The sequence below is a fragment of the Aquila chrysaetos genome, chromosome 4 (genome assembly GCF_900496995.4).
Source record: "Aquila chrysaetos chrysaetos chromosome 4, bAquChr1.4, whole genome shotgun sequence".
NCBI classification, from domain to species: Eukaryota; Metazoa; Chordata; class Aves; order Accipitriformes; family Accipitridae; genus Aquila; species Aquila chrysaetos.
The window spans coordinates 8,703,434-8,723,393 of record NC_044007.1 but is presented as its reverse complement, the minus strand read 5'-3'; the positions used below and the strand labels follow the sequence as shown (position 1 = coordinate 8,723,393).

At 44.0% G+C, this 19,960-nt stretch overlaps 1 protein-coding gene and 1 long non-coding RNA gene across 3 annotated transcripts in view; one reads left to right on the top strand and one right to left on the bottom strand.

Moving 5' to 3' along the window:
• Window positions 1-11,833, top strand: part of CCN4 (cellular communication network factor 4) — a 35,705-nt gene extending 23,872 nt beyond the window's left edge. Inside the window, exons 2-6 of one of the 2 annotated variants that reach the window (XM_030012870.2) lie at window positions 4,653-4,909; window positions 8,703-8,739; window positions 8,867-8,960; window positions 10,761-10,954; window positions 11,458-11,833. In XM_030012870.2, coding sequence (XP_029868730.1) covers window positions 4,653-4,909; window positions 8,703-8,739; window positions 8,867-8,960; window positions 10,761-10,954; window positions 11,458-11,757 — 882 coding nt within the window. In that variant the 3' untranslated portion in view covers window positions 11,758-11,833. Of the gene's footprint in view, window positions 1-4,652; window positions 4,933-8,702; window positions 8,961-10,760; window positions 10,955-11,457 lie in introns of both variants that reach the window. The other variant, XM_030012868.2, reaches the window with a different exon arrangement.
• Window positions 11,834-14,458: 2,625 nt separating this feature from the next.
• LOC115340843 lies at window positions 14,459-19,960 on the bottom strand. The gene is made up of 3 exons (XR_003923208.2): window positions 18,057-19,960; window positions 15,443-15,592; window positions 14,459-14,651 (listed from the first exon to the last, which is right to left on the bottom strand). It is a non-coding gene; the product is annotated as an uncharacterized LOC115340843 (long non-coding RNA).

The following is a 19,960-nucleotide window of genomic DNA, read 5'->3' as shown; positions in this document are numbered from 1 at the left end:
TTTTTAAGCACCTGTAAAACTGGAAGGAAAGGAACATATTGCGATGCATCTAGGGCTTTGCTGCTTAAGAGCAAAGCTGGAGGTTTCCTCATGGATTATGTAAAAGTGCTGCTATATATCTGACTGGTTTACAATTTGGACTGTATACACTGATTTCAACACTGTAGCTTGGTCTTTCCAGTTTCAAAACTAAAACAAACATGCAATTACAGTATTTTCCAACAAATTGAAAATATACTTTGCCAGTAGGTAGAACATGTTGCTAAAATGCTGCTATCCATTTTGTATCTTTAAGACTTGGATAGTAAAACTCATGGCTATTAAAAATATTGAGTTTGTGGCCATGGCAGGCGGTGAGTCATTTTTTATTTTCTCCTTCTTTCCTCTTGAATGTGAACACAGAAATTAACTGGAAATTGTTGCTAGTGAAATACTATTCTCTGCAGATGCAAAAAGAAAGTCATTTTGGAGCTTGCCAAGCCTAAATCAGGAGCGACTTTAATAGAGAGTTATCAGCCATGGGAGGGTGAGAAGGGCTTCATCTTATTTTAGTGAGAATGGGCTTGTACCTCCAAAAGCAGCAAAATTAGAGCTCATGAATAACTTGTGGTGGAATATTTTCTCCTTAGCATCCAAGGTAAAGCTGCAGACTCTAAGACCGAAGAGTAATTATACGAAACAAGTTAATTACCCGTACCTGGAAAAATTCATTTCCTAGCAGGCACATTCTTTTATCTTTCTGACATTTTAAAATAAACTTGTCAAATCTCCACCACAGTGCTTTTTGGTGTTAAGTTTCTCTTCATTCTCATTTTGGATTTCTTACATAATTGTTGTCTTCCTATACATTATATTGTCCCTAAAGATGAGTCCTGAAACCTTAACTTACATGAGGGTGTTTTTTTGTTTGTTTGTTTCTAGTTAAGGGTGGCCATGTAATTTCCTGTTGATAGCACCTGTAGAAAAAGTTGGTTTTATTGTGGTATTTATAAAGCAGTGTTCATGATGTCTTAACCATCATACCTATTAATAAGAAAGTGTCTATATCCCAAAATGTTCTGCAACATTGAAGTAGTAGGGCTGAATGACTTTTCCAAAGGGATTTAGATATTCCCATGATGACAGCTGACCATGGAAAAGGAAAAGCCAAGGATTTTATAGATCTACAGAATGGTTTTTCCCATAGCAAAGCTCTGAGGGACTTAGGAGGGTAAAGGAGGAGGGGCTGGAAGCCGTATAGGTTGTACACTTGTTCTAGTGTCCAGTGGACAACAATTTCCAAAGGTTGGGTTTTCGTTGGGTGGCGATGGAGCCTAGGACATGATGCTGCTTCCATCTCTCCATGCCTTCCCTTTCTGCAAAATACAGGGGTCGTAGTATTTTGATGCCTGTCCACACTGATTATTTGCAGATGCTTACACTAAGTGTCCTCCCTATGGCTTACTCAGCCATACCACTGGACATTTCAGCTGGCACGTCCAAGAACTACAACAGCTAGTCACTATGAAGACACTTGTAAAGCTTCCTTGGCCAGCTCAGGCTTTAGACCTAGAGGAAGGGCTGTTAAATAATTTACTCTAAATTCCTGTCTATCACAAGCCACCAAATGGCTCCCAGCTACCCAGTCCTTTACAAGAATTCAGCCTCAATCCTTCACATATTAACTAAAACTGTAGGACTACCAGGGCTTATTGGTTCCTCTTTGCTATGTGTGTTGATTCACAGACGCTTTCCTATCTACACAGGGCAGAAGCTGTTTGCTTGCTCATGTTGACAATAGAAACAAGGGTCTGTGAAGGGATTTACTTACAGGGTTGGGCCATGGCAATGGGCTCTTTAAATAACTGTGTGACTTTTGTCTGTGTATCTAGATTTGATTATTAAGCACTTTTTTAATGATCGGCAACAAAGTAAATAAGTTTATTGCACTTGAAGAGCCCTATCTTCTCAAGTAACAGATTATTGCACCTACTCAAATTATTGTGAGTGGAATGAAAAATACTACTAATAAAAGGCCAGGGCTTTTCATTGATCTGAATGTTCCTCTTTTAACAACTTTGGCAGTATCAAGGAGCCTTAAAGTGGGAGTAAATTATATTGGTATGTTTTAGTTTAAACATGAGTTTAAAGGTGATTTTAAGCCAACTTGAAGGCCAACTGTTTGTAAAGGGGGCCTTAATGGAATTGGGAATTATGCCCAGAGCAAACACATCGCCTATTTGGCAGTGATTAGCAATGTGTTAACAATTTAGTGTTCTAAATACAGGGTAACTAATTACTAAGATACTTAAATACACCTTCAGATACAGCAGTAGCGGGTTTAGAAATGTACTTTAATAAAATTTGAGTCTGCTAACAAGGAAAACATAGAAGGCAGTAAAAGTGCTTTGCAGACATATCCTGATGGATAGCTCATTGGCTGTGGGATCACAATTCTGGGGAATGCTTTTCCCCACAAAGCCTTGGGTTGTGGCATTTTCTTCATGGAGAGGTGGTGGGAAGCCTTTTGTTTGAGACATCTGAAACTGTAAAAAGAGGACAAAACACTGGGGAATGTATAGTACAGTACAAGGTAGCCAGGAAAGGATGGATTGCCTTAATAATTTCTAAACCTTGACCTTCCTTGTCTGAACTTTATAGGGTTACACACTTATTCTTTGCAGCCCTCACATCTTGTCACCAGAAATGGTTTCTGGACCTGTGCCTAAGCAGGGTCATGTTCTGGCTGCTGTTAGATAGCCTGTAAATAACCCCATTTGTTTCTGTGCCTGCGCTACTGTGCCCTGCTTGACCCCCATGTGCAGCTCAGGTTTTCTGTGCAGTGATCCTGGTAGAAAAGGCACATCTTTCCTTTGTCACTGGGCTGATTTGCACCCTTCCTGCACCACAAGCACAAGCATGGCTGGTGCTGTTAAATGTCATCCAGAGTTTGCTGAGTGCAGAAGCCAATGAACCTCTGCCCTCTGCGGGTTTTGCTATGAGCTAAGGTATCCCAGCACTTCATTATCTCAATCTTATTGACCTGAATGCGTCTACTGGAATAGCATCACTGCGTTACATGAAATCCCTTTTCTACCTTGATTTACCTTGGTCAGATTTTTTATCTGATTATCAGATTTTGAATTAACTTGCAGCATTATTTTTTTTTTTTCTTATTTGCCAAGGAAATGGAGATCAGGAAATGGAAACTTGGCAGTATCCTCCCCATAAAAGTTTTCCTTCCTTGCTCACCATGCTGGCAAATATTTGTGCACAGCTAATGGGAGAAACACTAACATTATGAAGCTTCACTTACACTCATCCGACTTATAGGGCCCACAGTGACTCCACGTAGGACAAAAGCATATGCCAAAAGGCGTAGGTGGAAAATTACTGCAGAAATATCCCAGTTGTTTGACTGTGTGGGCCAAGGCAACATCATGGGAACTGCAGTGTGAGACCTGGAAGATCCCATCACAGGCAAACCTAAGAGCCTCATGACTACTTTAGGATTCACAGAGAGCATTTCTGCTGAATATGGTAGTCCGGACACTGTGAAGGATAGATAAGGGTGGTTGTTAGAGTGCTTAGAGGAAATACATGACTCTTTTAAAAATGTACTTATTTTTAATTATTATATTTTTAATTCTTTTAAAATGTTATAGCCATAGTGTAGCTTCAATGCTTAGGACTGGGATTCTGTCAGGGAGCTGTGTGTTGTGTTATGGGGATGGAGACAAGCAAAACATTTTTCAGAGGTGGGTAAACTTGTGCATCACAACATTCATAACCAGTTAGCCAGATTTTGGTTTCAGAGATTATCTTTTCCTTTCTCTAACCATATCTCTATTCAAGTCAAAGGGCTAGGACATTGTAAAGTGGCAGTTATTGTGGTATTAACGGCATTGCAAGAGACAAAATGGCCAAGGCATCCTCAGGAGGTCCATGATTGAGTGCTAGGGCTGTGGGTTTCAGATCATCCTCACAACATGGAGGTTCATGACTGAGTGTCTGTGAGGGTGGTGGGCTTACAGGCCTGCTCTTGGTCCCCTCGTGGATTTATGGGATCCTGTGTTTTAGTTGCAAGACCCACATAAATATGGATAAGCCTGAGGAAGATGAGGCCAAACAGGGCCACGTCCTTTCACACTGCAACACGATGACCTTTATCTTGCTTGGTGACCTGAAGGGCAGTGACTGCTACGTGAAGAAGACTTCGAGTAGCCAAGAGACCCTAGAGCCATCTTTCAATCAACAGGGACAACAGCTATGGTGTGACACAGTCCTCTGCCAGAGCCAAGCACCGCAGGGTGACACAGACTGGACACGTCACACCTTCTTCTCATGTATCAGAGGGGTTTTGACATGTTCCTACATGGAGAGAGACCTCTGTTTAGAGAGGAGAGGTCTGGAAAAGGCTGAGTACCAGCAGGCTGGGTCTATGGAGTTTGGATGCTAGTCCAAGCTGTAGAGCATTTTCCCTCAGCTAGTATCTGAAGGGGTTTATGAGAGAGCAGTGACCGCTCCCTTCCCATGGCTTTTTGACATTTATTCTTTGGTTTCCTTGCAGTCTCTCTAGACCTGAGGGGATTTTGATTGAGGACTAATCACCACAGGGTTCACGGCCCCCTTTTCTCTGGAACGCTCTCCAAGCTGTGTTTCTTTGTTTGTAGGCCATTGCCCAGACCTCCACCACCATGACCCCCACCGTCCCTGCCGCGACAGAGGCCTACACGCGGACTCAGTACTGTAAGTGGCCGTGCGAGTGTCCGAAGTCCCCACCTCGGTGCTCGGTAGGCGTCAGCCTGGTCACAGACGGCTGCGACTGCTGCAAGACGTGTGCCAAGCAGCGTGGAGAAAGTTGCACTGAGGCCGACACCTGTGATTTCCACAGGGGCTTGTACTGTGACTACAGTGGAGACAGACCTAGGTACGAAATAGGAGTATGTGCACGTAAGTGATGTACATATATTTTTGACTTAGATAACATTGGCAGCTCCCCTCAGTCTAAGCAATGTTTGAGATTTATCTCATGAGATACCAGGCTGTACGCTCATCAGCTCCTCCATTCATCATCTTTCACTTCCTTATAGCTGTCTTCATTCTCAGGGCAGTTGGCTGGCTGAGAAATGACATCTGAATTCTTGCTCTTTGAGTTGGCTGCAGCCAAGAGCAAGGAGCAACAAGCATTTGAAGTTCTTCAGATTTGCAAGTAGATGATTCTGTATTCACCGTAACAGGAGGAGGTGCTGTAGTGGGGTGGGGATGAAGGAAGGGTAGGTATGCAGCTGGCATTAGAGACAGGCAATATGGGCGTCTACATGAAAACCATGACATTAAGGAGATGTTTTTGGCTTATTCCCAACAACGGATCCCTAGGAAGGATAGCATGTGGTATCCTGTCAAGAGGGTCAGGGATGAGTCATCTCCTAGCAATGTTTCTCAGTGACAAATTGAGGTCTCAGCCTTAATCTTACAATGGTTTCAGTCACGTTGGCTGCCATGAAGCAGAAGGATTTCTTCCCGCCTGTCATAACAAACTCTTGGTGGGATAATTCATGTGACTGGAATGTTTTTATTCAAGAAGGAGAGGAAAAAGAAATGACGTAGTGTTTTGTGTGTCAAAGATATATTCACTTGTTCTGAGACCATAGCTCAGCCCAGAGAGGGGGAAAGAAATGTACCACCACATCAGAACAAGGGTGAATCTGATCTGCTCATAAATGATTGAAAATTTTTACTCTGGGAATGGTTAAAAGGGAAAGGATCATGGGTACAACCACACAGATAGCTGATCAGAAAGGATGCTGACTGTTTAGCATGTTATAGCATATTGTTTATGGCTTCAGATTCATAAACAGGAAAAAGACATTTAGAGGGAGGATCTTCTAGGCTGGAATATAACCATGAATGAGGTACTAATAGAAAATGTAAAGGTGGAAGGAAACCTGGAAGAGAGCTGATTGTGAAATGAATAGATAGAATAACTGATCTACAGGAAGGACAAAAGATTGCAAACAGTGGGCTTCAGTAAACTTAGAAAATCAGCAGAAGTTTCACAAGGGGCAAGTCTGATGAGTAAAGAGGTTCAGGGCAGCTGGCAGTTCCTCACAGAAATGATACTAGGGGTTGCTGTTCCTCAGCAGGACGGCAAGTGTAGTAAGAAATAAACATGGCTTTGCTTTAGATCAGCCACAAAAACCAAGCATGCAAAAAGTGCAGTCTAACCAGATTTTTGTAGGATATGGGCAAAATAACTGTAGCAAAAGGAGCTGTAAGCTTAAACAGTGATTTTCAAGATTAGAAAAGATCCAAGGTTAAGAAAAGAGGATATGAGATCATTCAAATGTATTGTTTGGAGTGTGTGTTGAGCATTCATGGGAGGTCTTTAAGAACAGGTTAGACAAACATCTGTCAAGAATGAGATCGTTACAGCTGGCCATGAAATTTGGAGAGGAAAACAGGCTGGATGTTGTCTCAAAGCTACCTCAGCCTTCCTAGGCTTCTTTAAAGACCTTCACATTGCTTCGTTTATTTATTTAAATGCTTACTTTCTTAGTTGGATATTTTTTGGGTTTTGTAGTCCTCCTGTACATCACAGGCATTCAGTATGCCTGTGGTCACAGCACAGTGATGTAGGAAGATTGATCCCCAGCTTCCCCAGTGAGGTCTGGAACGATTCCCAATCTGCATTTTCACATCCCTGCTGCCATGACAATATATTCCCTATTATGTGACGCTTACGGTTATATGGTGAGGGGCATTGTGGTGTGCACAGCTGAGGGGCATGAGTAGTAGGTCTTTGCATGGTTAGGAAGTGGCTTGTCTCTGGCTACCATAGAAAGTTGTGGTCTTCCCCTTGCTTTCATCACCCAGGTAGATGCACATGACGGGTTCTGCTGACATGTTCTTTCTCATGCACTGGGTCATATATAGGCCGCATCACTCCACTCTGAGTACACGAGCTGCTGCCCTGACTGCAGGGTGAGCGAAGGCAAGAGCGGGACTCCTGCGCTGGGTGTTGGGGACTAATGGCTGTGAGGAATTTGCTTTGCAGCTGGATGCCAAAAGCTAGGTCTAGAGAATCCAGTGCACGCAGGACTACAGAAACAATAAGATTTGTGGAAAATAAAGATCCTGAAAGAGCTAGGAACTGGTGTTGGCAAAGGGAATGGACTGAAACTGTGGGAAATTCAGGCTGTAACTGGACTGGCGTGTGTCCCAGGATCTGGTCACCTGGACATCAGACAGGAGCCTGCTGGGAGTCGCTACAGGTCTCCTTTTGTTGTTGGCTTTTCTCTGCACTGAAGCAGAGGCAGCAGGGTGCTGAGCACGTGCCCAGGTGGGGACGCCAGCATTGTGCACGTGGGGCCAGGAACAGGGATGTGCTCCCAAACCACCTAATTTAGATGCAGACTCAGCAAGGTTCTGCATGAAGGCATTCAAGATCCTCTTTGTCTGTGTTTGGGGATGTTCTCATGATGAACCTCTTGATATACGAGACCTGCAGGAGGCTGAGTTAACACAGTCCAGGAGGGATATGCAGGTAGCAAAACACCAGGAAATACAGCATTTTCTTGAACTGTCATAATCCGTGTGCACACCCAGAAGTTTAACTGAATTCTCAGCTCTGGCTCCATCAGTGAGTGATGTCTCTTCAATACAACGGCTGAAGCATGATCAGAATCGGAGCTGAGCATGAACTGGAGACCTGGATCTGTGCTTCAAATTCCAACAACCCTCATCTTGGTGCAGAAGAAGGGATTTGCGTTTGAAGTTTTCATTCAGCCCATTTTAAAAATAGGAAGACTTTGCAGAATTTTAATCCAGCATTTCAATTTGCGTTGGCCTTGAAGCAGCCACATTGCAGCTCCATTTCCGACCAGCCTTAAAACTTAAGCAACCTGATCGGTGTGTGCGCACTGCCTCCGTGTGACCAAACAAGAAACTGAAGTTTGAATTTTCTATTAGAAGATTTCTGCAAATTGGTTCCAAATAACTGTTCGTAACTTTGAAACAAAAAAGTTGCTGCTTTTTGAATCAATGTAATTCCTGTTCATGGGCAATCAAAAAGCTTGATTTTTTGGTGATTTTATTTAAAAATATACATCAAATACTGATTTCCATGGATTTATAATCTGTTACTTCATTTTCCAAGAAAACTATTCTGTGATAAACTGAGTGGGATCTAATTGCCTACATATAGGAATCCAGTGCCATTTTAGGTGCTCCTTTGCTACCTTGGCTCTCCCCCTTTCTGCTTCAGAAGGGTACAGGTGTTGTGAAGAGCTGTGTCATATTTGCAGCTCCATGTAGTCCTCTTATATGTCCCTGAAAACCTCAAATTTCACTCAATATCTATTTTAATTACTTTGATTGCTCCTACTGCGAATAACTTGTACCAGCATGCCATGAAATGATTTTTTAAGTGAGCATTTGTGGTGTGGATAAAACTTGTTTTATTTTCTAAGTTCTTTTTTCCATGAAGCATTAAAAGATTCTTTTTTTTGCTGTGATTCAGAATGACAACAGTTTCCTAGACGGTGTGACCACATTTGGCTCAGCACCACGCTGAACACATCGCCACGCAGCACTGCCATGTCTCCGCGTTGGCTCCGTTAGCCCAGGGAGCAGCTTGGTAAAGAAATGCATCAGCGCTGTTTGTTGCCAGCATTATTTTAACCGTGCTCTGTGTGTCTTTCTCTCTTTTTCTTTCCTTTCAGAGATTGTCGGTGTAGGATGTGTCCTCAATGGAGTCAGGTATAACAACGGGGACACATTTCAGCCCAACTGCAAATACAACTGCACGTGCATTAACGGGGCTGTGGGCTGTATTCCCATGTGCACAAACTCACGTCCTCCCCTTGTCTGGTGCCCAAACCCGAAGCTGATTAAGATGGCAGGGAAGTGCTGCGAGCAGTGGATTTGTGATGACTCCAAGAAAATCAGGAAGACGTCTCCACGCCACATCTCTTCTGCAGGTATGGTGGGAGCCAGGTGGACCTCTCCTTTGTCATCAGGCAGTTGAAGTCAGAGTCTACAACCAAAGTATCAGCTTGTACTGCCAGACCTGGCAGGCATCTGGTCTTTGTGTGAACGAAGCACAGAGACTCTTATACAGCACGTAGTGAAGGACAGATCATGCAAACTCCAGTGGTGTGCTCAAACTCCTTAGCAGCAATATGAGATTCATCAAACATGCTCGTGTGACAAAGCCCCCTCTGAAGCACACATCTGCTGGCACTTTGAAGATGTAACAAGTCCTTATTACTTCACCTTTTATTTTTCAGTCTGGGCCCTCTGGAAAACAGAATAGGCTCAGTTTAATTTGGGACTGAGGCTTTCTGTCTGGGTTATATTGCTTTAGTAGTATGATTTTAAAGTCTCTGTATCTTAGTAGTCCCAAACTTACATAACACCTTGAAAACAGTTATTGTTGTGGAAGTTTCACTGCCAGTTGGGCTAAATTGTCTTTGTGTTAGTACAGTTTTTCAGCAATTCTGGACTGATGACATTATTGAACTACCTATTTTATGTATCACATAAGGCATCTTCTTTCCTCACGCTCACATTCATAGTGAGGATCATACAGCCCACTGCACAGAGGTGGTCCCATTTGCCTCAAATATGGTCCCAAATGCTTAAGGTGGGCTCACATTGCCATATGTCTTAAATTTATCCTCATAACAGCCCGTGATGCAATGTAGTGATGTTAGCCACATCAGCTCCATATTTTAGACTACCTCACAAAAACAGAGCTCAAGGAGACATAGGATGCTTGTTGTAAACCAGGATTTTGGCTCCTTGATGGTAAGGGATTTTTTTCCCAATCCTTGGTCTGTATTTTTGTTGCACAAAACAAAGCCTCAGTCTCCATTTTGTGGGTTAAACCCACCAAAGTTTAGCCCTCACTTCTGTCCCCGATAACTTTGAACTGTGAGGTAGGTCCAAATTCAAAACATCTACTACTGAAATTGGCCTTATGTCTTCATGGCCTGTGTCCCAAAATGGGCATAACACAGCTTTCCTTGCCTGACTTTCTCTTATAAGTAGAAGTCTTATAGAAGTGAGACTAGCATTTATTAAATTTAATTTAATAATTAGTATAATAATAAATACAATAGTGAGCAAGCTCAATGCAGCAGAGTTTCTATCAGTTTTGCCTGTGGGCTGTACTGTGAATTGCAGACCAGTGGGGACTTTGGCTGAGGCTGTGAAGGAACCTGAACTGGGGTTGTCGGCTACTTTCAAAACAGAGCCCACCCTTTCTTCAAGTGGCTGCCGAGCTCCCTGAGAGCTATTCAGGCTGCTCTTCCTCCCAGTGAAAGGCTGTGGCTGCTTCCCAAGCCCCTCAGCCATTCAGCAAAGACTGCCGACCACTTTCTGCTACAGGGAATCAATTGAATGGGCTCAGAAATAAACCTTCATGGTGAGATCAGATCTCATCCCTTTTCTGCACTGGCTGGCGCAGGCTTCTGTAATTAAGTGTTTGTATTGTGGGAGCACCTGGGGGTCCCAAACAAGGACCCCCTTGTGCGAGGCTGCAAAGGGAAATAAAGAAATGAGCCCTGGCCCCGAGTGCTCGCAGCACTGGAGGGTCTGACACAAGTAGGTCAGCGGCAAAGGGGGTGGGATGAGGAGGTTCACAGGAATGCTGAGCCACTCCGCTGTGATTTAATTATTTGGGTTAGTGGCCTGAATGTGTAATGAGCTCGGAAGGGGGTGTTTAATATGGAAAGCTGCCCCAGCTGAATAATGTGGGGTTAATCTGGTCTCTGCAGCATACGAGGGAGAGGATGAACCCTGGCAGAAGAACTGCGTCGTTCACACCTCGCCCTGGAGTCCCTGCTCAAAGACCTGCGGGCTGGGCATCTCCACCAGGATTTCCAATGACAACGACCAGTGCCGGCTCCTGAAGGAAAGCCGCCTGTGCAACATGCGGCCCTGCGAGGTGGATATAACCAAGCACATTAAGGTGGGGGCTGTTTCTTCGCACACCTCTTGAGATGTGCCTGGACACGGGGTCAGCCTTTGTTTGGCAGCATTCAGGCCTCTGAGGGCTGCACTTCTGCATGGACTTACTGTGCTGCAGAGAGGTGGAAACGTGTCCTCCCTGTGCTTCCACATGCCGGTATGAAAACCTTCCCCTGAGAGCTTTAGTTCCAGCCAAAAGGTCCTTGCAATGAAAGGCAAGCCAAGTCCGCTGTGCTTGCTGCTAGTTCAGACGGTTCTGAGATTCAGCTAGTGGAAAAGCGATGGTGCACTGCTGGTCATGGCTGTGAACTGTATTTTGCAAGTATCCTACTTGCAGCTTTTGGGTTCATATGTTTAAATGTGTAAATCTGTCACACGCTCTAGATCAGGGCTGTAAAATGCTTCCTAAAACGGCTTGAAAACATTGAGAAGGTGGTTTGTATGTCCTACCTGTGTCAGCAATGAATATTAACCTGTCTCTTTTTCTGTTCTTCTCTGATTTAGCCTGGGAAGAAGTGCTTGGCTGTCTACAGGGCCAATGAAGCAATGAACTACACCATCTCAGGATGTGTGAGCAAAAGTCCATATAGACCCAAATACTGTGGCGTCTGCACAGACAACAGGTGCTGCACACCCTACAAGTCCAAGACTATTGAAGTGAGGTTTCAGTGCCCAGATGGAACTCAGTTTTCCTGGAAAATCATGTGGATCAATGCTTGTTTTTGCAACCTGAACTGCAAGAACCCCAATGACATCTTTGCTGACTTGGCTCATTACCACGATTACTCTGAAATCGCTAATTAAATTGGCTGAATGCTAGAATTGACCCATTGCTCTGATTTTACAGAGGTTTTAAAATAAAAGGAGAATCTTCATCCACTGCCAATGTACAATTTGTTTTTTTCCTGAGTTAGGATGTTAAATGTCCTTGTTTTGCCACACCCTTTTTGGAGAGGCCTTGAACAAGCAGGATTTTCAACTCTAATAGACCTCCATCCATTAACGGCAGCCAGAAATTCCTCTATGCACAGATTCCAGGACTTAAATGACAGTCCTGTTGGCATTGTCATTTATTAGGGCAGCAGTTTAATTGCCCAAAGGAAAAAACAGCACACTAGTATGACAGCAAAAGTATGGCTGTCAGTAGCTTAGAGATGAGATTCAGACATCGTTACTGTCATTTCTTAATTAACGTGGTCTAAGCTGGAAAATGAGCATTGGCATATATGTTTTATTTTCAACATTTGACTTACTTCAGTCTTTGATGCTGCTGACCCTCAGGACTAGACTCTAGTCTCTGTCACACTAAGATTGGTCCCAGAACTCCCCCTCTGTCATTCTCCATCAGATCCTACCCCATGGTGAAATTCATGGGAAAAGCCTAGGGAGAAGGTTTCTCGCAAAACCTCTGTGCAATGAGTCCATCTCTGACTGCACTAGGCTGGGTCAAAGAACTTCTGTGTCCTGCTCTCCTTGGACTCACCTTGATCTCTTGGAGTATCTTGTGCCAGGGACATTTTGACAGTTTCTTTACCTGCTCTGATCTTGAACAACCTGAATGCTCTGAATCCAAAATGGTCATGCCAGAGCTCATATTTTCAGGATAGATCCCCTTACCTGTGGATTATGTATTACTCCTAGGCAAGCTCTGCAGACCTGAAGGGTGAAATGTAGAGAGTCAGATAAGAGATGAAGGACAATAGCTCATGTGCCCTTTTATTCACATAGAAGTGGTGTGTGTGTTACCAGCAAACACGTCCTGCTTCCCACTGCCACCTTGCCAGTGATACATACCTTCGTTTTACTCTTTTTTAGAGGAAAGGAGACACATGCTAAATGAGAAAACTGGTGTTAGGTTTCCCATCAGCTCTGTGGATGAGTGGATGCAAAAGGAGAGCACAACCCTTGGCATAGCTTCTGGTGCATTAGTTGCAACTGGGCTGCTGCTCAGAGTAAACATTTTCCGCAGAAGTGTTTTCACGTGCAAATGTCAGCTAAGTGAAGAAAAAAACTGTCATTAACTTTCCAGACAATAAATTTATCATCACTAAAGGATGATGGAGCCAGTTTTTTTCTCCAATAAATTGTTAGAACAGCACCCATGCACCATGGCACGTTTGCTGTTGCTTCACTTGGGAGAGTAGAAGGGTGTTTCTGCATGAGGAACTGTAGTTCTGCTTTCAAAATCCTGGTGGCAGAGCAGAACTGCTGAGTGGGACATGGTTTGGAGTTTGGACCAGTACAGGGCTGAACTTTGGATGATGCAACTGTTTTAAATCAGTCACTGATTTTGCTTTAGTTTCAGTTGGCAAGTTGTCTGCCTTCATCTTGAAAACCCAGAGGAAGCTAGATTAGTTCCTGGGAGACATAAAACTTTTGGGCTTTGATAAATTAAAGCTTCTTTTGAGCAGGCTGAAAATAATGCAATCCCTATGTAAAAACATCTAGGAAAAATGCTGTATGTCTTCAAAAGCTGTTAACTTCAAAAGCATCTTTGTTTGGATACAAGGATTTGGCCCATAAATTTTTCATAGAGCTAGGTCATTCCTTAACTCAAGGCTTTTACTATTTCTTTTTTGAAGCTTCCAGGAAATTCCCAGTGGCAGAGAAGAAGGGTGGTCCCTGTCTGCATGTTCCAGTGCAGGTGCAAAGCGCCTCTCCTGTCTGTTCCTCTGGTGATAAGGAACATGAGGAGACCAGCACTTTGCAAGATCTAGCCTCATGACTGCCTTTGGCCTGGATGATGTGACAGGAGAGGTCACATCTGACCTATTCACCTCCACCCAAATAAGAGCTCAGCACTTGCCAGAGTGAGCACCTTACATTTTAAACCCCATCACTTGGTAAAAAAAGGTCCATGGGAACATACGAAAAAGAGGCCTTGGCCAAGAAGTTGACAATGTTTTCCAAAAGGCAAAATGGTTTGTATTGAGGTGCTTGGTAGGGAAGCCATACTAGGACCTCTTTCTCAATCAGATCCCTTAAATGTTACTTAGAATCCCATGTTCTTACCCATCTTAAAATACCATATATGTTTGTGTGTGTATATATACATATATGTACATGCATATATACAAATATATACACACATATATGTATGTCTATACATATATAAAACATTATATGTGTGCATTTATATAATGTATATAATATTATATATAAAACCATCTATGAACATGTCCATGAATATATATATGTATATTTACATATACATATTCCTATGGTTCAGTCTATGGTGCATAAAATGGAGTGCATATATAATGTGTGTTTATATGGATAATCAGCCTTTCTCTGTCTTACATGTACACATCAGGAAATAAGAAAACAGGATCAGAAGACATACCCAAAACTGTGGCATTTAATAGGCTTGCTTTGCTTTGCAATTAGCTAATGCTGTAACCACCGTAATCAAACGCTGCAGTGGCAGAAACACACAGCTTTCATTGCGAGATAAAAGAAGCTATTGTAAGCTAATGCATAACCAGCAGCTCCAGTGTGTGTCAGTTTTTAGTGAAGTGAATGCCTGGAAACCACAGATCTTGCCCAACGCACCCAAGATGTTTCTGTTTCTAGCCTGGTTTCCTAAGGGAATAGGGCATATGCAACCGTACTGTACATTTGTTTGTCAGGAAGTCCTTTTGTGGGGAATGGCAAACAAAGTAGGCAAAAGAGTAAAGATCTCAGAAGCATTGTGATTCCTGAAATAAAAAATGAAATAAAATAGCGGGATGGGAAGAGGCCCACCACATTGCCCCTACCAAGCCCATACACATCTGACAGGCAGCCAACGCGTCCAGCACGTCTGCAGCATGGCCCAACCACAACAGCAGCATTAAGGGATTTTGAACAGATACGCCGGTTGGAAACAAGCAACCATGGAAGAGGGAGAGCTGAAGGCATCACGGATGGGGAACAGTGGTTATTGCACTGCTGTAAAGGAGTTTTGTGGGGACATTGGACACAAATCTATAGGAAATCAAACCTCATTAGCTCTACTGCTTGTGCAACTGCTCCTCTGTCCTGTGACACTGAAAGGGGAAGAGCAACACTTGTAGCCAGTGAACTTGACTTGCCTTTTTTGGTGCATTAGAGATCCTTTGTTTTAACGGATGTTTACAAGAAGATTAGCCCTAGGACTAAGGCAATAGACTAGCCTTTAGATTCAATTCCCTGGCTTTGTGTGCCCTTGGGCAAATCATGTATCTTTGCAAAAGTACTTTTGTGGTTACTGTTTAAATACATTGAGGATCTGGATCCTCAAAGGCTTTCATGGATCTAGCCCTTTGCTTCACTTTTCCTCCGTTCTTCAGAGCCAGCACAACAAGGCCTTACTGTTCATTGCCTCTGTTGAGAGTGAAAACTCCTCCTGCAGGAACTGATGCTCACTGTACGTTTGTACAGTGCCTTATACAATGGGCCCAGGTCTCTGCTGGGACCTGAAAGCAGAACCATCATCCAAAAAGCAACAATAATAGCATTGAGGACATACCAGGATCCAAGCTGGTGTTAGACCCCTCTGGCGCAGCGGTCCAGGGAAAGGTTTGACAAAGGATGGGAGTGACAATTTTGCAATCCAGGGTAAGCCAAGACAGTTTGACACGCGTCCTGCTCATGACAATCATCCTGTCGGCCTTGTAGGCTGGGAAAAGAATGGAGGATGGGATTTTGAGGGTCAGCTCATGCTGATACGAATGGCAAGACTCCAGCTAGCTCCAGTGACCATAGCCATTAGCCTTCTGTAGGGCCTTTACCAGACTCAGGATGGTGGCTCAAGCTGCCATGTTTGGGAGCCCCAGAAAGCAGGTTATCCACTCACTGAAGAAGCAAGCATGTAACTTATAATGATGGCTTTGCATGGAGCGTTGACTAGAATTTAAAACACCATTTCGGTGTGCGTGCAACTGGAAACAGGGTGTAGTGTAGTTGCTTTATTTTTGATGTGCTCACTGGGATTGTGCTGTGTATGTGTAATACTCCAGGAAGACCACAATATTCAGAAACACTGTGTCATCTTGTAAATTAAACTCTGAGATTTTTTCCTCCCATTTTTTTGAAGGAATTTTAAGACAAGCAGTTTATTAAACTGATGGAGACAGAGTGCTCTCATTAACTACAGGCACATATCCATACACATACCTTTTCAAACTGTGACTTTCCAATTTAAATAGTTCTACAGAGTTATTTCTGTAAGCTTCATATGCTGAAATACATGAAAAATTAATGGGAAAAACAGATTGGTTTGGCAGTGTCAGATTGAGTTACTCCAGCTATGTAACATGTATTACTTGTTCATACAGCATCATGGTGAGGTTTTATAGGTGGCATGCTGCTGCTGCAGTTTAAAGATATTGAATAACCTCATAAGTGGTAAATGATTAATGGATCTATGACTGACACCTCATTTAGAAGATTAGGCAAACAAAAGAAGGTGAAATATGTTTGCCACTGACATTTCTTTTCCTTTTCCAATCTCCTCTCCTGGCCAATGTCCAAGTGTGCGTTTGCAATTTGTGACAAAGCCCTGAACTGGAGGACACATAAAAATAAAAATAAATAACCAGTAATGTGGTAAAAAGGGATGCTCTGAGAGCATTTCCTTCAGTTTTGTCAGCTTGGGGAAGCCGGGTGTTCCCTGACTCACATGTCCTTGGGTTTGCTGGTCTGTTTCTGGTGCTACATTTGTGTTTGGTTTTTTTTTCTGGGCACTCTTACTGGACTTGGGATAGCTTGTCTAGAGTCTTTGAGCAAAGTGGAGTGTGTTACTCAACCTGCATAAGCATGTCTTCTTTATCTGCTCTCTTGAGGTTGCAGGAGTAACCTGTTTGCAGCAGCCATACAGACAGAAATAGTTCAAACAAGGTTATTAAAGACATGGGGAAAAGCATTTAAATTAAAGAATCATTTTTCTATAGCCCTGCATTTACATATCCTTAGAACTAACCCCAGTAAGGATTCTACCGTTTAATTCTAGAAAAAAAATACTTGTAGAGTTTTCCCACAAATCAAGTTTGCCTTCCAGCCTGAAGTAGCTTACCTGTCTCAGTAAGAATTTAAACACTTTGAGTGGCCTCTTGTCCTGAACAGTGATGGGTCTGTGTTGGGCTTGCTTATGGCTACCGGGACATTAGTCAAGAAAGCACCCTTTCCCCAGCCTTCTCCTTCAGCGTGCTTTTTTTTTTTTTTTGCTGGGAAGGGAAGTCCTCTGCATTTTTAAGCGCTTTCCAGCCAACTGTGCCTCTGGCGACAGCTTTCAGCAAAGGCAGCACATTTCCCTGCTGCCTCTACAGGCACCAGAAGTCCCATCTGGCCTCTGTGTCTTCTGCTTGCACATGTGGGAGCTGCCAAGCACACCATCTTGCATGAAAGGCTTCCTGGCTGCTTTCTCAGCCACTGCATTTGGACCAGTCTGGGAAACCCATCATCTCCTAAGGACTTTGCACTTTCCAGATGACGTGCTGACCCTGTGCTAGGCTCTACTTCTGTAAGATCTCCCCTGCCGCAAGCCTGCATGTGTGGTAGGGAGGGAATCGCACCAGGGTCAAATTTAACATTGGCAGCTGGTGGTAAAGAATTAAGTTTTTTGTTTTTTTTTATTTGGTCACTGGTTATCATTAAAACCAAACGAAAACACATTGCAATCAGTCAATAAATGACAATTTCCCAGCTGGAGAGATTCAAGTGTAGGCCTGAGGTAAGGCAAGGGGGTCTGACTGCACGCATCTCACCGGTGAGTGAGGGGCTGGCTGGCACCTTTGCTTGGGGCAGGCTCGCCAAGCTCTACAGGCAGGTTGGCCATGCGCCATGCTGAAGCCAGGTCTTGCCATATGGGGCGAAACCACAGCTCAGCAGCCCCATCCATCGTCCCTGCCCATCTTGCTGCGTGCAGGGTCCTGAGCCTCGCGGGGACCTGTGCGCACGTATGCACATACACATGCACACACACGCACGGAGCCAGGGGCTTAAAGTCTGGGCTGGTGGGAGCTCTTGCTCTTCTCCGAGCGCCGTCGCTCATGCAGGCTTTACCTGGAGCTGCCCTAGCCCTCCCTGAGCGTGACCGCCAAGCAAACAGCCCTTCCCTCCCCCAGCCCCCTTCGCGCACTGACCTTGACCTGAATACCATAATCCACTTCAGCCATAAGCAATTGCAGAGAGTGGCGGGTCACCCAAGGATATTTTTTCCAGCTCTGCTGTGGGTCACAGCTCACCGTAGTGGTGCTGCTTGGGAAGGAAGAGCTGCCTGCTACCCCTTTTCCCTTTTCCCAACCCTTGGGATCTTCCGGAGATGCCCAGTGATATCTGCATCCAGTGTCTGATGTACATCCCACAGCCACCAGTGCCAAAAATATGCAGGGTGTATGGGGTGGAGGGCTGCCTTTTTAATTACATCCAAATAACAATTCTCCTCCAGTCCCCAGGAGGTGCTGGGTGAGCAAACGATCCCCATGCTGAGTTGCAGGGAACAGGCATTGAACTGTTTGGCAGTTGCAATCAGAAGCCTTCCCCCCCTCCCAACACTGGTCAGCAGCTGTGTTGTTTATAAAATGAATGGAGCCCTTAATGAAGCAACAGATAGAAACAGTGAGAGGCTGTGTTTGTCTGTTACAAAGGGCTGAGGGGGAAGGGTTGATCTCTTAAAATACCCTGACATCCTTTCTCTCAGTTATTTAAACATTAAGCATAGCAGTGATCAGCTATCAACGTAAAGCCTATATTTGGCTCAGTGGAAACACTAAATCCACACATCAAAACAGCTGTTCCTATATACAGACCAGGAGAGACTTTCAGTTCCAGTGGATGTGAAATAGTGCAAAATAGTGGGGAAAAAAAAAAAAAAAAAAAGCATACAGCATGTGGGAAGGGGGAGGACCAAGTTGCAAGCAGCACTTGCGAGACACTGCTCAATGCGTTGTGTTGGTTGAAACAACAGACCACGTTACCGGCACATCGAGGACTGGAACAGATACTCTGCCCAAGATGCAAAAACAGAGAGGAAGAGGATTCTAGCACTGGAAAGAAAAAATAAGCAGCTTTGCTATAAACTGTTTTCTCTCCAGCTCAGTCCATCGCTTGCAACACACGACATTAATCATAAACCCCCAAAACACATCTAGGTTAAAGTTTCCAGCTGTTTAGTCTCTAGAGACTTTTAAAGAGGAAAGCAGCATCCTTCAGCAGAAAAGTCCTGCTGCGATGACACGGTATTGACACATCCTCTCCCACTCCTCCTCTGCAAGGACAGGGAGGGGGAAAGCCATCTTGAAGTTCAGCCAATTTTTATACAGTAGATGTTGAGGCCCAGGCAGAGGTGGAAAGAACTCAGATTTCAGCAGTGACATCCTTTCTACTAGTGGTTTTGAAGAACACCACTACAGCAAGGATTTGGTATTGAGATAACATTAATGCAAGCAGGAAGCTTCTTGGTCCCCAGGAGTCCCTTCTCTCCTCTTCCACCCTTTATAACCCCAAAAGCACTGTGAGGTGTGAACTGTTTATTTTCTGGAAACCTCCCGTCATCCAATCTGAATTTCCTCTACAACCACAGGAGCTCCTTGCTCTGTGGTCGCCATTCATACCTTGAGAAAAAGGTGAAGCCCCAGCTCATCTTTTCTGGTTTAATGACACTACAGTATCCAGGCTAATTCTGCCAGGAATAACGCAGAACTCAGCATTTGCAAGATCTAGGAAGGGGGTTTATAAAAATTTCTATTAAATCTGCGAGCCACTTGTATCTCTTCAGTTACAGCACAAGTTAAAGATACCGGGAGATCAGTACAGCAGGGAAAGAGGAGTCATAACTCCTTGTAAAAGGTAAGACAGCACTCCTCGGTAGTGTCCTCCAGCTTTTCTGTACAGGTACATGCTGTTCCTTGCCAAATGAACACTTTTAGTTGCAAAGCTGACATTTATAGTGATCCTAGCAACTCCTCGCTGCTCAGAGTGCTCGCAGATCCCTTTGTGCTGCAAGAAGGCTTGGATGCATTCCTCCCCGTTAAACAAAAATAAACTG